Genomic DNA, 17,314 nt, shown 5'->3' with positions numbered 1-17,314 from the left:
GGGAATGGAAACTAAAGATGGCACCCCGGTGTTCAAAAGTTCAGAGGAGGAAACACAGGAGGGGAAGTACATCCCAGGAGGAGCTCTAGGACTCAGCACCTGGGGTGTGACCACCTCTTAGGCGAAGCCTCTCCCTCCCAATCTGTCCTCAGCTGACTCACTTTTAGTGATGCAGTGCTCCGCTGGCAGCAGGCGTTTCTTCAGGAGACCCTGCAGCACCGAGCGCACGGAGGGCCGGTGCACCAGCTGCAGCACGAAGAGGTGGGACTGCAAGAGAGCACGGCAGGCTCAGTCCTGCCCACAATCCCTACAACCAATCTATTCACAGCTTCCGTGCATGGCCCAGGCTGCCCAGACCCAAGTGTCCCTGAGATTTCAGTAATGCCTCTCTAGCAGAGGGTACTGCAGGACTTGGGGGAGAGGCCTGAAGTCAGAATGAGGCCCTGGACCTCTGTAATGGCTGTCTATGCTTCAGGTTAACATGGTGGACTTTCCACTGAAGTGCCTCCTGGTTGAGGTCACAGGACATATGGCAATAGGACTAGAGCCCAGTTTGCCTCCTGCTCTCCTGCCTTAACTTCTCATCCTTCCTGTCAAGGGGGCCCATTACTGCTGTTCCTCCTCCAGGAAGCCTTCCAGGACTGCACACCCCAACTCTTCATGCTGATAGCTGTTCAGCCTCAAGGAGCATCCCTATCCTGTGATTCCTCTGTGACCTCTGTCCCCTCTGCCTGAAAGGGCAGGACCAGAGCATTTCTTTCTGAATCTCCTAGAGAGGCCAACACAATGGGGCAGACAATTTACTTCCGTGTAAGTATGTCAAGGAAGCCTGGCGTCCCAGCTTCTGATCTCCAGGGACAGGAGAGCTCCAATATGGTTTCAGATTACCACACCATGCATTGGAGGGGCAAGTACATATGTGTGTGTGTGCATGCCCCCACCCTATCCGCCTCTGACAACAGTTTTGTGAAGGAAGACTTAACTCCCATTTAGTGGAGGGGGTCTGGGGTAAAAGGTGGTGAGAATGTGAAAGTCATGCAAATGAGGAAAGAGCAGATCATGGCTCTGGTCTGGCTAGTGGAAGACAAAGTACCCGTACCGGGGGCAGCATCAAGGGATGAAGGGGAGGCGTGTGCAAAGGGGAGATGTCCAAGTCTAAGGCCAGAGCATGGAGGCTTGTGTCACTTTGGCGGTCACAGATATGGGGGACATTGTCCCAAGGTATGGCTGGGGACTAAGGGAGGCCCTGGTGACCCAATGGCATGCTCCCAGCCCTACCCACCCTCCCCACTCACACAGCAGCAGGCGGTGACAGTGATCTGGATGGTGTTGCGGCCGGGCTGGCACACATGCTTGAGGTGCAAGGGCTTGTGGGAGGTCTTGTTGTCGCCTCGCTCAATGGTGAGGGGTGTAGCATTGACGCTGACCTGCACTGAGGCTGGCCAGTTGGTATTCATCTGCCGGTCCTCATGGTGGTAGCATTTGAATTGCAGCTCCAGATCAGATCTGGGGAAGAGGCAGGCAGCCACCATCATCTCTAAGTCCCTGGGGATCCCTCTCCCCTGGCCACAGCCCTTCCCTCCTTCACCTGGAGATTCCACCTTCCCACATTTAATTCAAGGCCGTCCTAACATCCCAAGCATCCTGTACTACTCTAGCCAGACCCACAGCCCTGGCTACCATCTCCCTGCCCTGCCTAAGGGATATTCCTCTGCTCTAGGGCAGAGCCAGAAGGACAAAAGGACAGATGCTATTTGACAAGACCAGCTGTGAGGCCAACTGTGGCCCCCTCCAGATGGTGGCAGGAGCAGCCATTCCAGGTCAGGGGCATGGGTAAGGAGCATCTCTGGCCTACTTCTGCCAATGTGCCCAAGTCTCAGGCCTCCTACCTGAGCATCTCAGTTACTGTGTCCTGAATGCTGACCCAGCTCTGCCTGTCAAAGTCTATTGAGTGTCTGAAGTTATATACCCTGGACAGAGGCTCACCTTCAGTCCTGAAGATGCTCACTGGGCAGGTGGTGGGTGGTGGTGTCTATGCCAAGCCTGAGGTGAGCCTTGGCTAACAATCAAGGACCCAGGAGGGACAGGACATACCACAGATTGGTTTTGCCATGTAGGAGGCCCTGACTCAAGTCTCAGCTCCAATCCTCGCTAACCATGAGAACTCACACCCATTAATATACTTCTCCAGTCTCAGTTTCCTCTTCAGTCTGACGGAAAAGTATTGCCTCCTCCAAGATCTTAGAGTCAGGCACACTGAGCCCAGCCCCGGAGGGGACCTCCATGCCCTGCACCTGAGCACAACCCAGTGAGTGGGCAGCATTTTGGCAGTGGCCACCTGCAATCGAGAGTTTGCTGAACCTACCCACCCCGCAACTCTCCTCATCAGCTTCTCTCTGCACTGGCAGCTCTGGCCACAGGAACTACAAGCTTGGCTTAACTGTCTTCCCTTTTGCTAACTCAGGGCCTTGCTGGGCCACCTTCCCCCAAGCCTTTAGGGCTCTGCTAGGCCCCTCATCATTTGGAAAGTCCCTCCAACACACAGGACTAGGGTAATAGCTCTTCTTAGAAGCCTTTAGTGCTTGGTCCCTCCCGTGTCTGGGCTCCCTGTGACATCCCCAGGGCCTTACACAGGCAGGCCCTGTGAGATGTTGAACGTGTGACAGTGACAGGAAGCTGCTGCCAGCACCTGTACAAGGTCCACTCCTAAGCCCAGGGTAGGTAGTCGTGGTACAGGTCCCCTCACCTCCACATCAGTGTCTGGTGAACCGTGGGCCGCAGGTGGAACACGTGGTTGCTGACGGCCAGGTTGTGCTCCAAGCGGAAGGGCTCCAGCACCACACCATCCCGTACTGGGAATGTGAGTCGTAGCTCGTCGTTGTGGTTGGCTAGGCAAGGACAGGAACTCGATGAGTGGCAAGTCCCCCAGTCTTACAGGTGATACCAACAAGGGCTGCATGCTCAAAGCACAGACGTGGGCCAAGAGCCATGGAAACTGTGCTGTGGCTTCCTCAACTCATCCCACCATGCAGTCCCTCTTCTCCCACTGGTCTTCCTGCACCTGAAGTCCCAGGATCTGGGGGAGGACGCCTGAGTGCAGCCCAGCCCCAATTCCAAATGTCTCTGGGAGAGGGGCACCTTGCTTTCAGCTCTCCTGTCTGCCTAACTCCCACAGCCCAGATAGCCCAGCTTCTAAGCTCTCTGGTTCTGCCCACCGATGTTCCCCCAACAGAGCTGACAGAAGATGAATGAGGAGTGTGGGGTCCTCACCTGGGGGTGGCGGCAGGGCACTCATATTTGGCTTGATGTCAGGTGGGAAAGGTGGCTTGACATCTTGGCTGGGGGACAGGTAGGGGGGGATGCTGCTCCCGGGAGTCATGGGGGGCGTGGGGTTCCCTGGAACAGGCGAGTGGGGGTAATTTGCCACAGGAACTGGCCTGGGAGGCTGGAGGAAAGAGAAACCAGAAATAGGTTATGGCTTCCAGGTAACACATTACCATTGAGGACTTACTCTATGTGCTCTAGCATCCTACCTAGGTAGTGCTACTCTCCCCAAAAGTAGAGAGTCTCTCCAGAGGACCTCCTCTATTCTGCAACACTGCTTCTCTCGGAAGGCAGGAGGGACTGGGAAGGACCCCATCTCTTATTGGAGTCCACTATGCTGAGCCCTTCAGGGTCAGGTGGACATGAGCTCTCATACTCACTGACAAAGGGGACACCCAGGCTCAGTGTGCTAAGGACTTGTCTAAACCATATTGTGAGTAAAGGGGAGCTGGGAATCACCCAAATGGCCTCCCCATATTGTGACTCTAGTCCATAGCTGCTGTCCCTCCCCAGGGGAAAAAGTCCAGTCTCTAGGACCCTTTCTTTTCTCTGTCTGCGTCTTGCTTCCTGTTGGGCCCAAACTTGTCTTTGGTCACCCTGGGCATCTCTGTGTCTCAGCAGACGGCCAGGAAGTATTACCTTCCACCTGTGAACCTCTGCAAACATGCAGAGATGCTGGAGCAGGGTTCCAAGGGAGGATCCTTCAAGTCTGCTGACAACTGTTGGATTTTCTTTTTTAAATATTTTATTCACTATTTTTGTGTGTATGGGTATATTGCCTGCATGTATTTAAGTGCACCTGTGGAGGTCAGAAGAGGGTGTTGGACTCCCCTAGAACTGGAGTTAAGCCATTGTGTGGGTCCTGGGAATCAAACCCAGGTCCTCGGCAAGAGCAGTCAGTGCTCTTAACCGCTGAGCCATCTCTTCAGGCCCTGGTTTGACTTTCAAGACTAACACGGCACTCACCCTGCTGACAGTTCCTTGGCTGTAGCTGCCGTAGCTGCTTCCCGAAAATGTGTTGCTCTGTCCGTTAAACTGTTCTGGCTGTTGAAATTAGACAGGCAGTGCGATCAGCAGGACAGAAGAGCCCCAAGGTCTGACTCTTTAAGACAAGAGTGTGTAGGGGAGGAGGGGTCTCCAGGGTTAGCTTGGGGAACAGAGGGGACCAACCAGACTGTTCCTTGGGGATGGCATTTGCCTCTTTGTCCATAGCTATAACCTGAGTAAGAGACTTTCCATCACAGCAACATGCAGTGTGGTGAAGTTGGAGCAAAGATGGCAAACCCATATGGCCATTTGGCACAGGACTTCCTTCATTCCTTCCCTTTGTGTAGCAAAGGAAAAGGCTACATCAAGATCCTGTCACAGTGGTGTCTCAAAAGTGAAAAACGAGAGAGAAACACCCAACTGAGGGAGAAGGGCAACCTAGGAAAGTCACTTCCATGGACCACCAGGCAGCCGTTAAGTGACAAAAACAGGGACACTGTGTCAATAAGCAACATGCATACAACAAACTCGGGAGGGAAAAACACAGATTCAAGATGACAGCTCTAGCAGCAGTTTTCTAATGACCTGGTGTTCATGTGCACATAGATGGTTTAGAATAAAATGTGGGTCTATTCAGGGTGTATGCTTTGTCTTTCAGAATGGCGATTCCTGTGCTGTCACTACCTTGTGTGCAGCAAATAAGGGTAAGGAAAGCCATCTGAGCCCATGAGACTAGGATTCTGAGAGCCTAGCACATGGGGAAAGCCAGGACTGTCCCCCTGCCTCTTGGCATCTTCAGGGAATATATATAGGGTCAGAATGCTGCAAATGAGGTTTACAGATAAGAGTGGTAAGGGAGAGAGGGCCTGGGGTGCCCCGAGAGTGGGACTTACCTTGTAATACTGCCCCATGTTGACCGTGGGGGGTGGATACTGCCCAGTGCTGGGCTGGCTTGGCATCCTTTGCCCGGGATAGTTGGGAGAAGTGAGTGGCCTTGGGGGGTTGGGGGTGGGGTACTGGCCTGGCTGGGTGGGGAACTGGCTGTTTGGTCCATATTGCTGGTTTCCATAGTTCGGCTGTGGGGACAAAGGACAGGGGCAGATCATCAGTACTATGTAGTTAAGTAGCTGCCTCACTTAAACACAGAATGCTGGGTCTGGGACCAGTTCCTCTCCTTGGCCTTGCTGTCTCCTGCCCATAAAATGCTCTCCACTTGTCACAAGGAGACACTGAGCCAGAAGATGCTGGAAGCCTCTGTTTGCTCTGCCATCTACGGATATGGTAATCTGGCTGGCCAGCTCATAGACCACCTCTCCATGACGCTCTCCTTCCAGAAGCCTTCAGGACTCCAGGGACGATCAGAGTTTCTCAGCTGTGTCTCAGAGGGACGCAATTCTAAAGCCCTCCTTTGTGTCTCCTAGTGTTTGCTTCAGGGCTGTGTTCCCCACTGTGCACCCCAATGTGCCAGGGAGACACAAGGCCACAGGCTCATCTGGGCAGGACTGTCCCTATATCCCACACTGAGGAAAACACCCACCCAGTGTTCCATTCCCAGCAGTGTCAGCCTGTCATTTCTGCAGCTGTGGGAGTGAGGGGGCAAGATAAGTACTCCTGGGGAGGTGATTCAGAGAGGAGACAGTGCCACCGCCAGCCACCCTGCCTGTTTGGAATAGTGGGTGGCCCAAGGCTACCTGTAACCCAGGCACCAGGAACATGCAGTCCTGTGGAAGCAGTGCTTTCTGTCTGTGGACACTGTCTAAGGGCCTCTCATTCTCCAGGTTCGAGTTTAGCTGGTGACGGCACTCCAGTTCTGGCAGTAATATCGGAATGGCCAGTGCTTGGCAACTTTCCATGACTTCCACTGTGGGGTACACTGGCTGCTCTGGGCAACCATAAGCTCCCACTGCAGGTGTGAAGTAGCTGGTGCCTGCCTGTATACCAGTCATCAGAGGAGTGTTGTAGGGAACCAGGAAACCATTAAGGTTCCAACTGTTCCAATACAGGATGAGCATGCCTCAGTGAGGTGGAGGCCAGAGTTCTTAGGCAGGAGCCACCCAGCCTGGCAACCTGGATCAGACATTTTGCATGTGGGAAGCAGCAATACTTTGTGGAGAATGCTCTTTTAGAAAGAGCAGACAGCTCAGCCTCAGTGCATGGCTGATACTCTCAGCAGGCAATTCAGCCGTGGCCTCATCTCAGGTCACCCCCATTGTTGCTGGCAGCCTGAGGCTCAGCCTGGCTCAGACACGCATCCCCAGCACAGCCAATGGGATACCACAAGGTTGAGGGCAGAGGGGGCTAAGATGGCCCAGAAACTATGCAGGGCTATGCTGTAGGAGTGAAGCCAACAGCTTAAGTTCCCTAGTCAAAGATAGTCGGGGCTGGGAGGGCCTTTAAAATCCCTTTCCCTGAACTGCTGTCCACTAGGTAGAGACTTAGGGCTTGAATTAGCCTCCTGGATATGTGGGGCTCACCTAGCCCCTATTCTTAAACCTCAGGCTCAGAACACCTACATAGCTATCATATCAGCCTATGGGAATGCAAATTGAGGGGACTTGTGGGGACATCAAGGAACTTATATTCTGTGGGATGGGAACTCACTGCAGCCAAAGCTGAAGGCCAGTTTGGACCAGAAGGATATGGTCTGAGAAGGAGTGGACAGTTGGGGCCTCATGGTCAGGGAAGGGTCTCATGGAATGTGCTATCAAGACAGACTTCAAAGGGTGGGGTATGGGCATCTGTTGAGCCAGTCTTCTGGTCCCAATGCTACACAGTTATTTTCTGAGTGTCACTGAGGCCTGGTGACAGCCCTTCTTGCCCTGATCTTATACTAAGTTTGGGATAGTCTGCTGCGATGGTTTTCTTGTGGGTTTTATTCTCCCAACTCCTCTGCTGGGCTGCCCGGGAGGAGGAACTAGTCCCAATCAAGTGACCGACCATGATGGAGATGAACCCCAGGGCCATGCTGCCTGCCATCTGATGGCATTCCTTTTGCAGCCTTTACTAGAGGGTATGGTAGCAGCCCCTTCCCGACTCTCGGGAAGCTAGGGAACCCCTCAAATGGGAGTGGAGTGCCCTAACCAAAGTCACCCAACTTAGTACCTGAGCCTGGACAGGAGAGAACAGTCATTGTGGTTCCCGTTCCTACACATGCCTACTGAGCAGTCCTTGTCTCCAGGCAGCCTAGAGCCAGGGTGGATTGCCACTATCATTGATGAAAAAGCTCAGGTGGTATGACTTGCTTAGGGTCGGAACAGAGATGGCATAGTCAGGTCTTAACCCCAGGAGCTGAGGCTCTAAGGCCCAGCCTTTGGGTCCAAGTTGACTTGTATCCAACCTATGTCCTTTTCCAAGGCTCTGTCCATCATCCCTGTGTCAAGCCCCTTCCTTTCCCAGCCCCTATCCGCTGTCACACTTACCTCTCCTGGGTATGGCCTCTTTATGCTTTGAATAGGAAGGGACTGGGGCCGGGGGCCTGGGTAGGTCTGCTGGGGCATCCTTTGCCCGTGTGTGCCAAAGGGGCTGATGCCGGGTGGCCGGGGCTGGTTCATGCCCATGGGAGGGCCGCTCATCCCCGAGGGTGTCATGCCAGCTGCCATGCTGGCGGGGTTCATGCTGCCCCCCATGGAGGCAGGCCCCCGAGGCCCGGGCTGGTTCATGAATTGGCTGTTATACGCCTGGGTGGGACCCATCTGGAAAGAGGAACAGACCTTCAACGGGAGAAGAAAAAAAAAAGAATAAAATGCCACATGCATTGAAAGTGCAGGGAGGGATGGTTAGGGGGCTAAGGGAAGGGGGCACTTTCCCATGTGGCTGCAGCTAGGGACTAGGAGGTCCCAAAGGACCCAGTCCTCCAGGGCTCACTGCTGCCCTCTGCAAGCCATATGGGAAAATGCAGCTTGCGGAGGGGTTTGGGCTGGGTCGGGGAGCAGTCACTCCAATGCACAGGCAGCATTTCCAAGGAGGCAGGCAGGGGACAAGGAAGAGGGTGGAGATGGGAGGGTACAGGGAGGTCACAGGAAAGGGAGGCGGATGAGGATGGAGGCCGAAGCCCTTTCCTGAAAGCCCTGGCCTTGCCCTTGTCCCTGGCCAATGGAGACACACCCTCCATTTACTAAGTATGACACAGCCCAGCTCTATTTCTGCTTGTCTGCCCTGTACCCTACCTACATGCTTCCATCCTGCATGGTTGTAGGGTTCCCCTCCTCATACCCTACCCCAGTCTTCAGTCTTCTGAAGGTCAGGGGAGCAATGCTGGGGCCTGGGCAGAACCCACAGTATTGATAACTGGACAGCACTGGCTTCAGAGGCGATTGGGGACAGGCCAGTAACAAAGCCATTTTAGGCACCGAGCCCATTCCTCAGTAGGTAATAAACTCAGAGAGCAAAAGGGCACATCTTCCTCCATATGTACACAGTCACCAACTATGTACCCAAATACCCCTGCTGTACCCACCCACTAACACACACCTTTCCAGGGGCTGCTAAGCAAACCCAGGGCACCCTGACATCACTGGCTTCCCTTGCTCACATGGCCCACAAACACCCACACTCAACTGATTTTTCCAGCCTGGGTGAGGCCAGACCAGGAAATGGGAACCCTTACCGGTCCATACTGGTTTATATCCTTGTTCTGCGTCTCTTGCAAGGCTGCCACTGTAGCTGTGGCTGTGGCCGTGGCCGTGGCAGCTGCTGCTGCTACTGCAGCTGCTGCAGCAGCAGCTGCTGGCTGAGTGAAATCAGCAGGAGGCCGGGTATGTGGAGGGATGCCCATGCCTGCAGGGGCACTAGGACCCCCAGGGTAACTGCAGGAGAGAAAGGGGGAAGAGTTAGAGATGGCCTGAATAAAAAAACCAAGCCTCGACATGCCAGGGCTGGGAGGAAGGGCACAGACTGTACCCATGCCCTCCCTGCACCCGGCATGTGGATGTGAGAGCCCCCAGAGGCAAAGCCCACAGGGGACCAGGGACTCCTGAGGTTGGCAGCCATTCCTGCCACTCAGTGATGACTAGGTCACTACTTCCTGGAGCCTTGGCTGGGATCACAAAGCACCATAGCTTCTCTGTTTTCCCTTGGCCACCAGGTCAGCCTATCTTCTAGAAGACACAGACCTATGAGAACTGCACAACACTGTGTGGCAGTGCTGTGGATACAACTTCAGGGGTGACAGATACCTGTATTTAATTACCAGGTCAGAAAACTAGGGACTCCGTTAGTCCCTGGAGCTGGCTGGACTGAGGTCAAAGTGGCTTAGACAGAGAAGGCTGGCTTGCTCTGCCTCAAATCTGGATCTCCTCCATGGCCCTCTCTGCCTCCTGAACCTGGGGACTTTTAGTCTCTGGTTCACCCTTTTTCTACAGGTCAGTGGGGCAGAGGGCTTGCCTAACAAGCTTTGGTCAAGTGGAAAGCCCACTGTTATTGCTCGTCAGCTCTCCTGGAAGCTCAGTGTCTTCCAATTCATAAAGATACACAGCAAAGAAGGAAGTGAGAACACAGTCTTTCTACCCCTGTGGGGCTGAGGGACAGCCTTGAGCACTGATGGCCAGCTTGGGATAGGACATGTGTCAGGGCTGTCCCCGCACCCTAGACCAGGCAACACAGAGCTGGAATTCAAGCCAGATCTTCCTATCTGAATGGCGGCAGGAAGGTAGGGCCAACATGCCACTCTAGGAGGCTACCACTCCAGGCTGGTCCCTCACCTGGCCCCGAAGCCCCCGCTGCCGGGGTAGCTGGGTCGGCCATACATGTTGGGCTGGATGTATGGCTGTGCAGGGCCAGCCTTGGTGGAGAACTGCTGCTGCTGTCCTGCAAACTGCGGAGAGCTGAGGCCGGGGTTGCTGGTACTCATACCCGACGCCATGGGGTTACCGCCTGGATTCATAGGGTTGCTGGCATTGGCCATAGGATTCCCAAGGACCTGTGAGCAGAGACAGTGGTTGTCACCCAGGTTGGCTCCTGAGGTTGTGGGGACAAAGAGGGAGCTATGAAGAGGGTGGAAACAAGGCAGAAAGTGAACAAAGGGGAACATGCGGTGGCTTGAGTAGTCCCTAGAATGGGTAAGAGGTGAGAAGGGGGGCGAGAAGGGGGGCAAGAAGAGGGGCGAGAAGGGGGGGTGAGAAGGGGGGCAAGAAGGGGGTGAGGCTAAGGTATGATCAGGGCTCAGAGGCCAGCTCCTGTCCCAAGGCTGTGGAGAGGGATATGTGGCAGGTGGAAAGTACTGGTTTACTTGGCTTCTGCCCTCAATGGGGCTTAGGTGCCCAGAGGGATGGACACAAGGAAGTCCTAGACTATTGCTCTAGTGAGCAGAGGATCTTGGCCCAAAGGCCATCTGTGGTGGGAGACCCCAGAGAAGCACAATGGCTCCGTACAGGGTGGCCATCAGCCCTGGGCCTTCTGTGTGGGCTGGCCATGGTCCAGCAGTGTGAGAGCATCTGTTGGGACAAAGGAGATGAGGAGAGAAGAAAGAAGAAACAAGACTGGAGGTAGGCTTGACAAGGGAGACAGCTGGAGCTTGTAAGCTTAAGGCATATTTTACTGAATGTTAACAACTTAGCGAAATCTAACCCAGGCCATCCAGGGTCAAAGATTCCTAGCTCGAGACCCAGAGGTCAATAATGCATAGGAAGTTCTCCTGTTTATCCAACCAGAGCAAACATGGTCTAGGAAGAGCATTTGTGGCCTGTCAAGATGATAACCACCCTCTCATGCCAGAAGGTCCAAGGATGGGGACAGTCCTCAGGGACACAGTTGTGGCCCTCCTGGGGCAGATATATACCCTTCCTGGAGTGGAGATGCGTGTCCAGTTGGGTATGCCCTGAAACTGGTTTTCAGTCAGTGAGGAGGGCTGACATGGCATGGTTACTGAGAGTGTCTGGGGATAAAGGACATTTGTGCCTGGAAGGGGCTGTGGCTAGGCAGGGTAGGACAGACTCTTACCTGGCTCTGGGATGTGTTGGTCACTCCCCACACCGTGGTGACCACGGAGAGGGAGCCGGGAGGCTGGTTGGTGTTCTGCTGCCAAGGGACAGAGTCATAGGGAAATGACCCATCACTGCAGAGAGAGAGGAGGTCTTTAGAGTTGGGGCAGGCTCAAGTGGCAGTGTCTTCACCCCACCATCTTAGCTGACCCATGTCCCAGTCAGCTCTGGGATCCCAGGCTTGTCACAACACCCAATGCAGAAAGGGTACACTTTTTGTGGGAATAGGCCATGCAGAAGTGACCCTCCCCCATCACTGCAGGGTCATCCCAGTGCGTGGCTGCTTCAATGGGGCCCGAAGTCCAGCAGCTGTGCAGTGAAGGAGGCAGCGTGACCCCAGGCTCATTCAAAGCCTCCTCTTCAAGTAAGCTCTGACTCCATGTGGCCCTTTACCAATAGCCAGGGCCTTGGCATTGCCTCCCCTGGGGTCAGTCTTGGGCAGAGTCTTGCTTTCTTCCCTCCCATCCTCTCATGGCAAACTGGCTACTGAGTTCTACTGACCTGGCGTTTGGATGGCAAGCGTTCTTAGGTCACACTGTCGTCCCTCCTCTGGGCTCAGCAGAAGGCAAGCAAAGCCTGCCTGAATGCTCCCTTTCCACTCCTGCCCCACTTCCTACACACATCCCTGCCTGAGCTCCTCCTTCACCCATGACCCCCCAGGGTCATCAGAGTCCTTTAGTAGCATCCAGTATAAGTGGCCAAAGTCCAAATGCACTCTAGAATGACTTACCCTGCTGGCTCATCCCTCAGGCCATACTCCACCTCCTCACCCTAGCCCTGAGGTGCCTGACGTGGGGAACTCTTTCCAAGGAACCCACACACATCAGAAGCAAGGACTCCACCTCCTCCATTCCAGCCGCAGGACTGCACCTTGTACTCAGTGAGGCCTTTAGCCAACCTGGGTGGTGTGGGAGGATAGGGAGGGGCCCAAAGGCCTTGGAGAAGGGATGGGCAAGTCACAGCATGAATAAAGACTTGTCCCACTGTAGTTCTCCTGCACCCCTTCAGTGAAGGTCATACAATGCCATAACTGGGCCTCAGGAAGAACAGCAGAGCACCCCATCTATGAAGCTGGCTGGAGCAATGCAGCATGTATATGTGCCCACAGTTGTGTGTGGGCACGAGTGTGTGCTGTGTGGGGAATGGGCCTGGAACAGGGTGGGTGGTAGGAAAGAACCTCTGTGCCTTTCTTGTAAGAGTCAGGAAACATCATCTTGCTCACACTGGGAAAACTGAACAGTGTACCCAAGGCCACCAGTTCTGGAGGCCCACCTGGGTGAGGTGCTTGGGGTATGGACTCTGGCTGAGACTGAGTGGGCGGCCAAGAGCTCAGCCTAGCAAGGACCTCGGAAGGAGTATGTTGAGAGGGAGGCAGAGGCCTGTGAATTAGGAGGGTAGTGGGGCTGGGGTGGCTGGTCTTGTGCAGTGTTGTCTGGTCACATCCTTGGCAGAGCTAGCTGAGTAGAGTGGGCTCTTGTGGCAGTAATCAGCCACGAGGGCTGGCCTAGGTCATCATCCAATGACGCTGTCCTTCCTTCCCCTGCTCTGTGCTCACTTCCTTCCCATTTCTTCTGGAAGTCATCTCTATGGAGAGCCTGCCCCACCCCTCCCTATATAAAAAGGACCCTGCCCTGGCTTTTTATGTTTTTGCAACAAGCCACCACTATCATATTAACTATTATCTGTCCAGTCTCGACTTCAGAACTGAAAGTGAGCTAAACCCAGCAGGTTTGTGAAGCAGAGTGAAACAAAGGTCAATGGACAAAAAAGCCAGTGAGGCCAGAGCATAGAGAAGCATTATAAAGGGAAACCGATATGATCTAGGCCCAAGCAGCCCAGTTCTGGGGCCCTGGTTCTCATCCTCCCTGGGGGTCACAGAGTAACGCCACCTCAAGCTGTTCTGGGCCCTGATGCCCAGCTATGGCCCTTAACCTGCCTTGAACCCTGCCCTCACTAGCCCCGGGCCCTTGGGACAGGTTTCTGCAATCTCCTCATTTGTGAAAAGCACATGAGAACATGTCTTCATATGTTCTCCAGAGGTACAAGTAGGTCTGATGCCCAGCCAGCATGAGGGAGCAACACAGTGACTGGCTGGGGAGGTAGCTCCTTAGGAGACTGTGCTTAGCAAGCACGAAGCCTGGGGTTCAATCTCCAGTGCATAAAGTGACGGTGAACATCTATAATCAGCCTATAATCCCAGAAGATGGAGTCAGGAGAATCAGAGGTTGAAGGTCATGCTTGGTTACACAGGAAGTTTGAGGCTAGCCTGAGCGGAATGAGATCCTGTCTCAAAATACAAAAAACAAAACAAAACAAAACAAACCACCCCAAAGCAAACATACAAACCTAGTGGCTCACAAATTGTTTTCTAAACACACCTTCCACTGTGTACTGTGCATCTGTATCATGGGGCTCAGTCAAGTAAGTAAGTGTGAACACAGGCCTCAGGGTCTAAGCAGGACATGAACAGAGTTTACAAAGAGGCATCCTCAGCTGGGAAGTGACATAGATTCATTATTCCTGGTGTTCCAGGGGAAAGATTGGTGCTAGGATGGGGGAGAGGAGGTCGACCAGGCTGGTCAGACATGACTGAGGGCTAGAAGCCAACGGAAAGAGACTGAGCCCAGCAGCACAGGTGGCCAAGTGGGGACAGAGTGTTAACAGGTCAGAAGAAGTAGCTTTATTCTCCCAGGAAAGGGCTGAGCCCCAGGGGATCCAGGGTTTGTACAGAGGGCCTGACTAGGTAGGACACTCCATAAGTCATGATTTCACAAAACAAAGATCTCCTCTCCTGGCCACCCACTGACCTGCAGGATTCTTGTCCTGTGCTTAAGTGACCTAACAAAACAGATGTTTAAGTCTGTTATCCTCAGGACTGCCTCACAAGTTCCCGGCCACATTTCAGGCCATGGTTGGGTTCATGGAGATTTGACTCAGTTGTAACATGGCAAATGGAACTATGCTCAGCTGCATGGGTGGGTCTTGTGGGGAGGAACCAGCTTCTTCCTGTTTTACCCACTCTACCCTCAACCTAGTGAGAAACAAAGTTAACTGACCTTCCCAAAGTGGGACTCCACTGCCTGGATGGCATGTTCACTGTCTCAGTGCCAAGGTGTGCATGTACCCAGTGGATGCTGAGCATACACTGGGGAAGCGAATGGAGGATGGCCACAGGCCCCACAGCTCCTCTCACACCTGCTGCAGCAGAAGTGGCGGCCACCAGAATGCTGTGACTAGCTTTCTAAAGGCGTGCGCCTCTGCAGGTCCCCACCTTAGTGAGCCTGTCACACACTGTCTCTGCTGGACTCTCACCCCTGTGCTCCAAGATCAAAGACTAGGCAGATTCTCAAGTCACCAGGGAACAGGGTTGGCTGGGGTAGGAGAGGATCAGGTGACAAAAAGGTCTAGGGGACTCTGGAAGGATGTCCCAAGACCTTCTTCCTCCTGACCAGCAGCTTAATCTGTAATATGTACAGTCCAGGTTGGTGCCTGGTATTTTGGGGTCACCCATCAAGAACCGCTTCCCTTGATCCACATGGGTGCCCTGCAGAGGGGCGGGGTCAGAGTCCTCAAAGATTTAAGAACCCCTCTTAGTCAATTCTGCCCAACTAAGAACATTCCCATCATGTCACAAACTGCCCCCAGACCAGTCCTGCCCTTGCAAAACTAACTGCCTTACAATTCTGTCCTACCAGAGGCGCAGGGCTGTGGGCCATGTGGAAGCTCAGCAGCCTGTGCCCATCAAGTGTCTCTTAATTCTGGTACGGCATGTCCATCTGCAGACTAGGTAGCTCTATCCCCTTTGCCATGCATTTTGTCCTTTTCAGGTTCCTCCCAGACCTTCCAGGAAGCCCTGGAGCACTGGCTTGAACTCTGCTGGCCCCTTGGTCTCTGGAGGCTTGTGTGAGAATTCTTGTCTTAGGTTTTACCTCCTCAGGCCTGGTGTGATGGCCACACCTACCCACAGGGTACAGGATGCTTTTGCTGAACAAAGGCAAAGAATCTGGAAGAGGCTGTGACCCAGGGGACCCTGGGAACACACTCCATGTTCATTCTCAAAGCTTTGTTGATTGCCTGTAGTAAGCCTGTGGCCACAGCATCGGGCCTAGAGGAAGGGAGGGGGGGTGTCCCTACTCTCCAGGGAGGGGACCAGAAGTGAAATGACAAACCTGTTGTACATTCTCTATGTCTCAGTGTCCTTATGTGTGAAGGAGTGCTAACAGACAATACCCAAAGGCTATCCTGAAGATGCTACCTAAGTGTCTATTAGGTATGGGCACAAAGGCACCCTCAAACTGCTGGCTACAGTCACCATCAGTGTCAAGGTTTGCTGAAGGGCTTCTGGAAGTAAGGACTCGTCCCCTCCTCCCCTCCTCTCTGTGAAGATGGCATCTCTAAGCAGCTGAGGTTCTTAGGGCAGCAGAGTCAGTCAAAGCCATGGCTGTGCCAGGCATGGTCTCAGGGATCCAGGACCCAGAGAGGCAATGGCTGCCTGTGTGGGATGGTAGTGATACAGGGTTCAGGCACTGAGGGTGCCCTGCAGGTCCCCAAGAAGGGAAGGAACATCCTATTGGTGCTTTTGAGACTTGCTTTGGGGAAATCACCTACCATAGGGACATGTGAAGCTGGGTCAAAAAAAAAAAAAAAGCAAAAGCTAGTTACTGCCCAAGAGAAAACACTTTGCATACCCAATTGCCTACATTAGCCTGGACTGGGTCTGCTGGCAGATTCAGGGCCCTGCATATTTGGTGTTAGTATGGAAGAGAGAGGGACACATTATAGGAGAGGAGTCACTTATATGGGCTCCAAGGTCAGATTCTCTGAACTCCTACCCTTCCTTCAAAGCCCAGTCTGCATCTTCCTTTGGTGACTTTCCTAAACAGAACCAAGGACATTTCCTTTGTTTCCTCTATGATGCTTGCATGTATTTTATAGAGCTCTTCATGTCAGGTCATAGAAAATGGTTTACACTTCTTTGTACCAGCTCCACAGGTACTGACAGATGCTTGCTGCATGTGAGAAAATGAGTTAGGCCTGTGATGAGGGGCTCCTGGCTCCCTTTGGCAACATCCCCCACAGACATCCACACAAGGTAGGAGAGGGTGGGCTAGGTTTTTTCTCTGCACTTGCAGCAGCTGCTTATTTGGGAGAAATCTGCAGTTCCCATTAAGGGTACTGTCAGACCTTAATTAATTTTCCTGCCTGGCTGTGTGAGTTCCAGCTCTGAGCGACACTGGTACTCCAGCTAGTGAAAGGCAAGCCAGCAAGGAACTAAGTCTTCTTGTCTCTTTAATTTAGGGAAACCATGAACAGAGTCTCTATTATCACAGTTCCTGAACCTCCCCACCCAGTGGTGGAACTCAGAGGGGATGCAACTCAGAGAGCCATGTGCACAGCTCACTGGGGGAAGAGAGGGTGTGAGGACTGCCCAGTGGAGAACAGGGCAGGACAGAACCCCTTGTGGCTCAGATCTAGGGATGATGGAACATCCCTAGATGGCTCCTCAGTTCTCCTTTCTGGACTTTTCTTTTTAAAAAACTCTTATTTGTGCATGTATGAGTGTAGGTCTGTGCATGCCACAGACCAATGTCGGGGGACAGAGGACAATTAGCAGAAGTCATTTCTTTCCTTCCACCACGTGGGTTCTAGGGGACTGAACTCAGGTTGTCAGGTCTGGCAGCTGGAACATCCCTAGATGGCTCCTCAGTTCTCCTTTCTGGACTTTTCTTTTTAAAAAACTCTTATTTGTGCATGTATGAGTGTAGGTCTGTGCATGCCACAGACCAATGTCGGGGGACAGAGGACAATTAGCAGAAGTCATTTCTTTCCTTCCACCACGTGGGTTCTAGGGGACTGAACTCAGGTTGTCAGGTCTGGCAGCAGGCACCTTTACCCACTCACTGGCCATCTCACTGACCCTTTATCTTAAAAAAAAAAAAAAAAAAAACCCCCCCCCCACTTTCTGGGGGGAAGGGGCCGACCTCAACAAAAAACCCCAGGGAACTAAAAATAACAAAAAATGTAAA

The 17,314-nt window shown here is 53.3% G+C and overlaps 1 protein-coding gene across 5 annotated transcripts in view; it reads right to left on the bottom strand.

The window, feature by feature from the left end:
- Zmiz1 (zinc finger MIZ-type containing 1) overlaps positions 1 to 17,314 on the bottom strand; it is a 214,604-nt gene that overhangs the window by 12,227 nt on the left and 185,063 nt on the right. For 4 of the 5 annotated variants that reach the window (XM_008849842.3, XM_008849839.3, XM_008849838.3 and 1 more), the window contains 10 exons: positions 11,248 to 11,362; positions 10,011 to 10,228; positions 8,918 to 9,116; positions 7,731 to 8,021; positions 5,205 to 5,387; positions 4,291 to 4,368; positions 3,271 to 3,445; positions 2,747 to 2,888; positions 1,296 to 1,506; positions 162 to 267 (listed from right to left, as the gene is read on the bottom strand). In XM_008849842.3, coding sequence (XP_008848064.1) covers positions 162 to 267; positions 1,296 to 1,506; positions 2,747 to 2,888; positions 3,271 to 3,445; positions 4,291 to 4,368; positions 5,205 to 5,387; positions 7,731 to 8,021; positions 8,918 to 9,116; positions 10,011 to 10,228; positions 11,248 to 11,362 — 1,718 coding nt within the window. The remainder of the gene's footprint in view (positions 1 to 161; positions 268 to 1,295; positions 1,507 to 2,746; positions 2,889 to 3,270; positions 3,446 to 4,290; positions 4,369 to 5,204; positions 5,388 to 7,730; positions 8,022 to 8,917; positions 9,117 to 10,010; positions 10,229 to 11,247; positions 11,363 to 17,314) is intronic. The other variant, XM_008849841.3, reaches the window with a different exon arrangement.

This window comes from Nannospalax galili, unplaced genomic scaffold (genome assembly GCF_000622305.1).
Source record: "Nannospalax galili isolate Female #2095 unplaced genomic scaffold, S.galili_v1.0 scaffold83, whole genome shotgun sequence".
NCBI classification, from domain to species: Eukaryota; Metazoa; Chordata; class Mammalia; order Rodentia; family Spalacidae; genus Nannospalax; species Nannospalax galili.
Note: the sequence above shows the minus strand (reverse complement) of the source record. Positions and strands in the feature narration are given on the sequence as shown.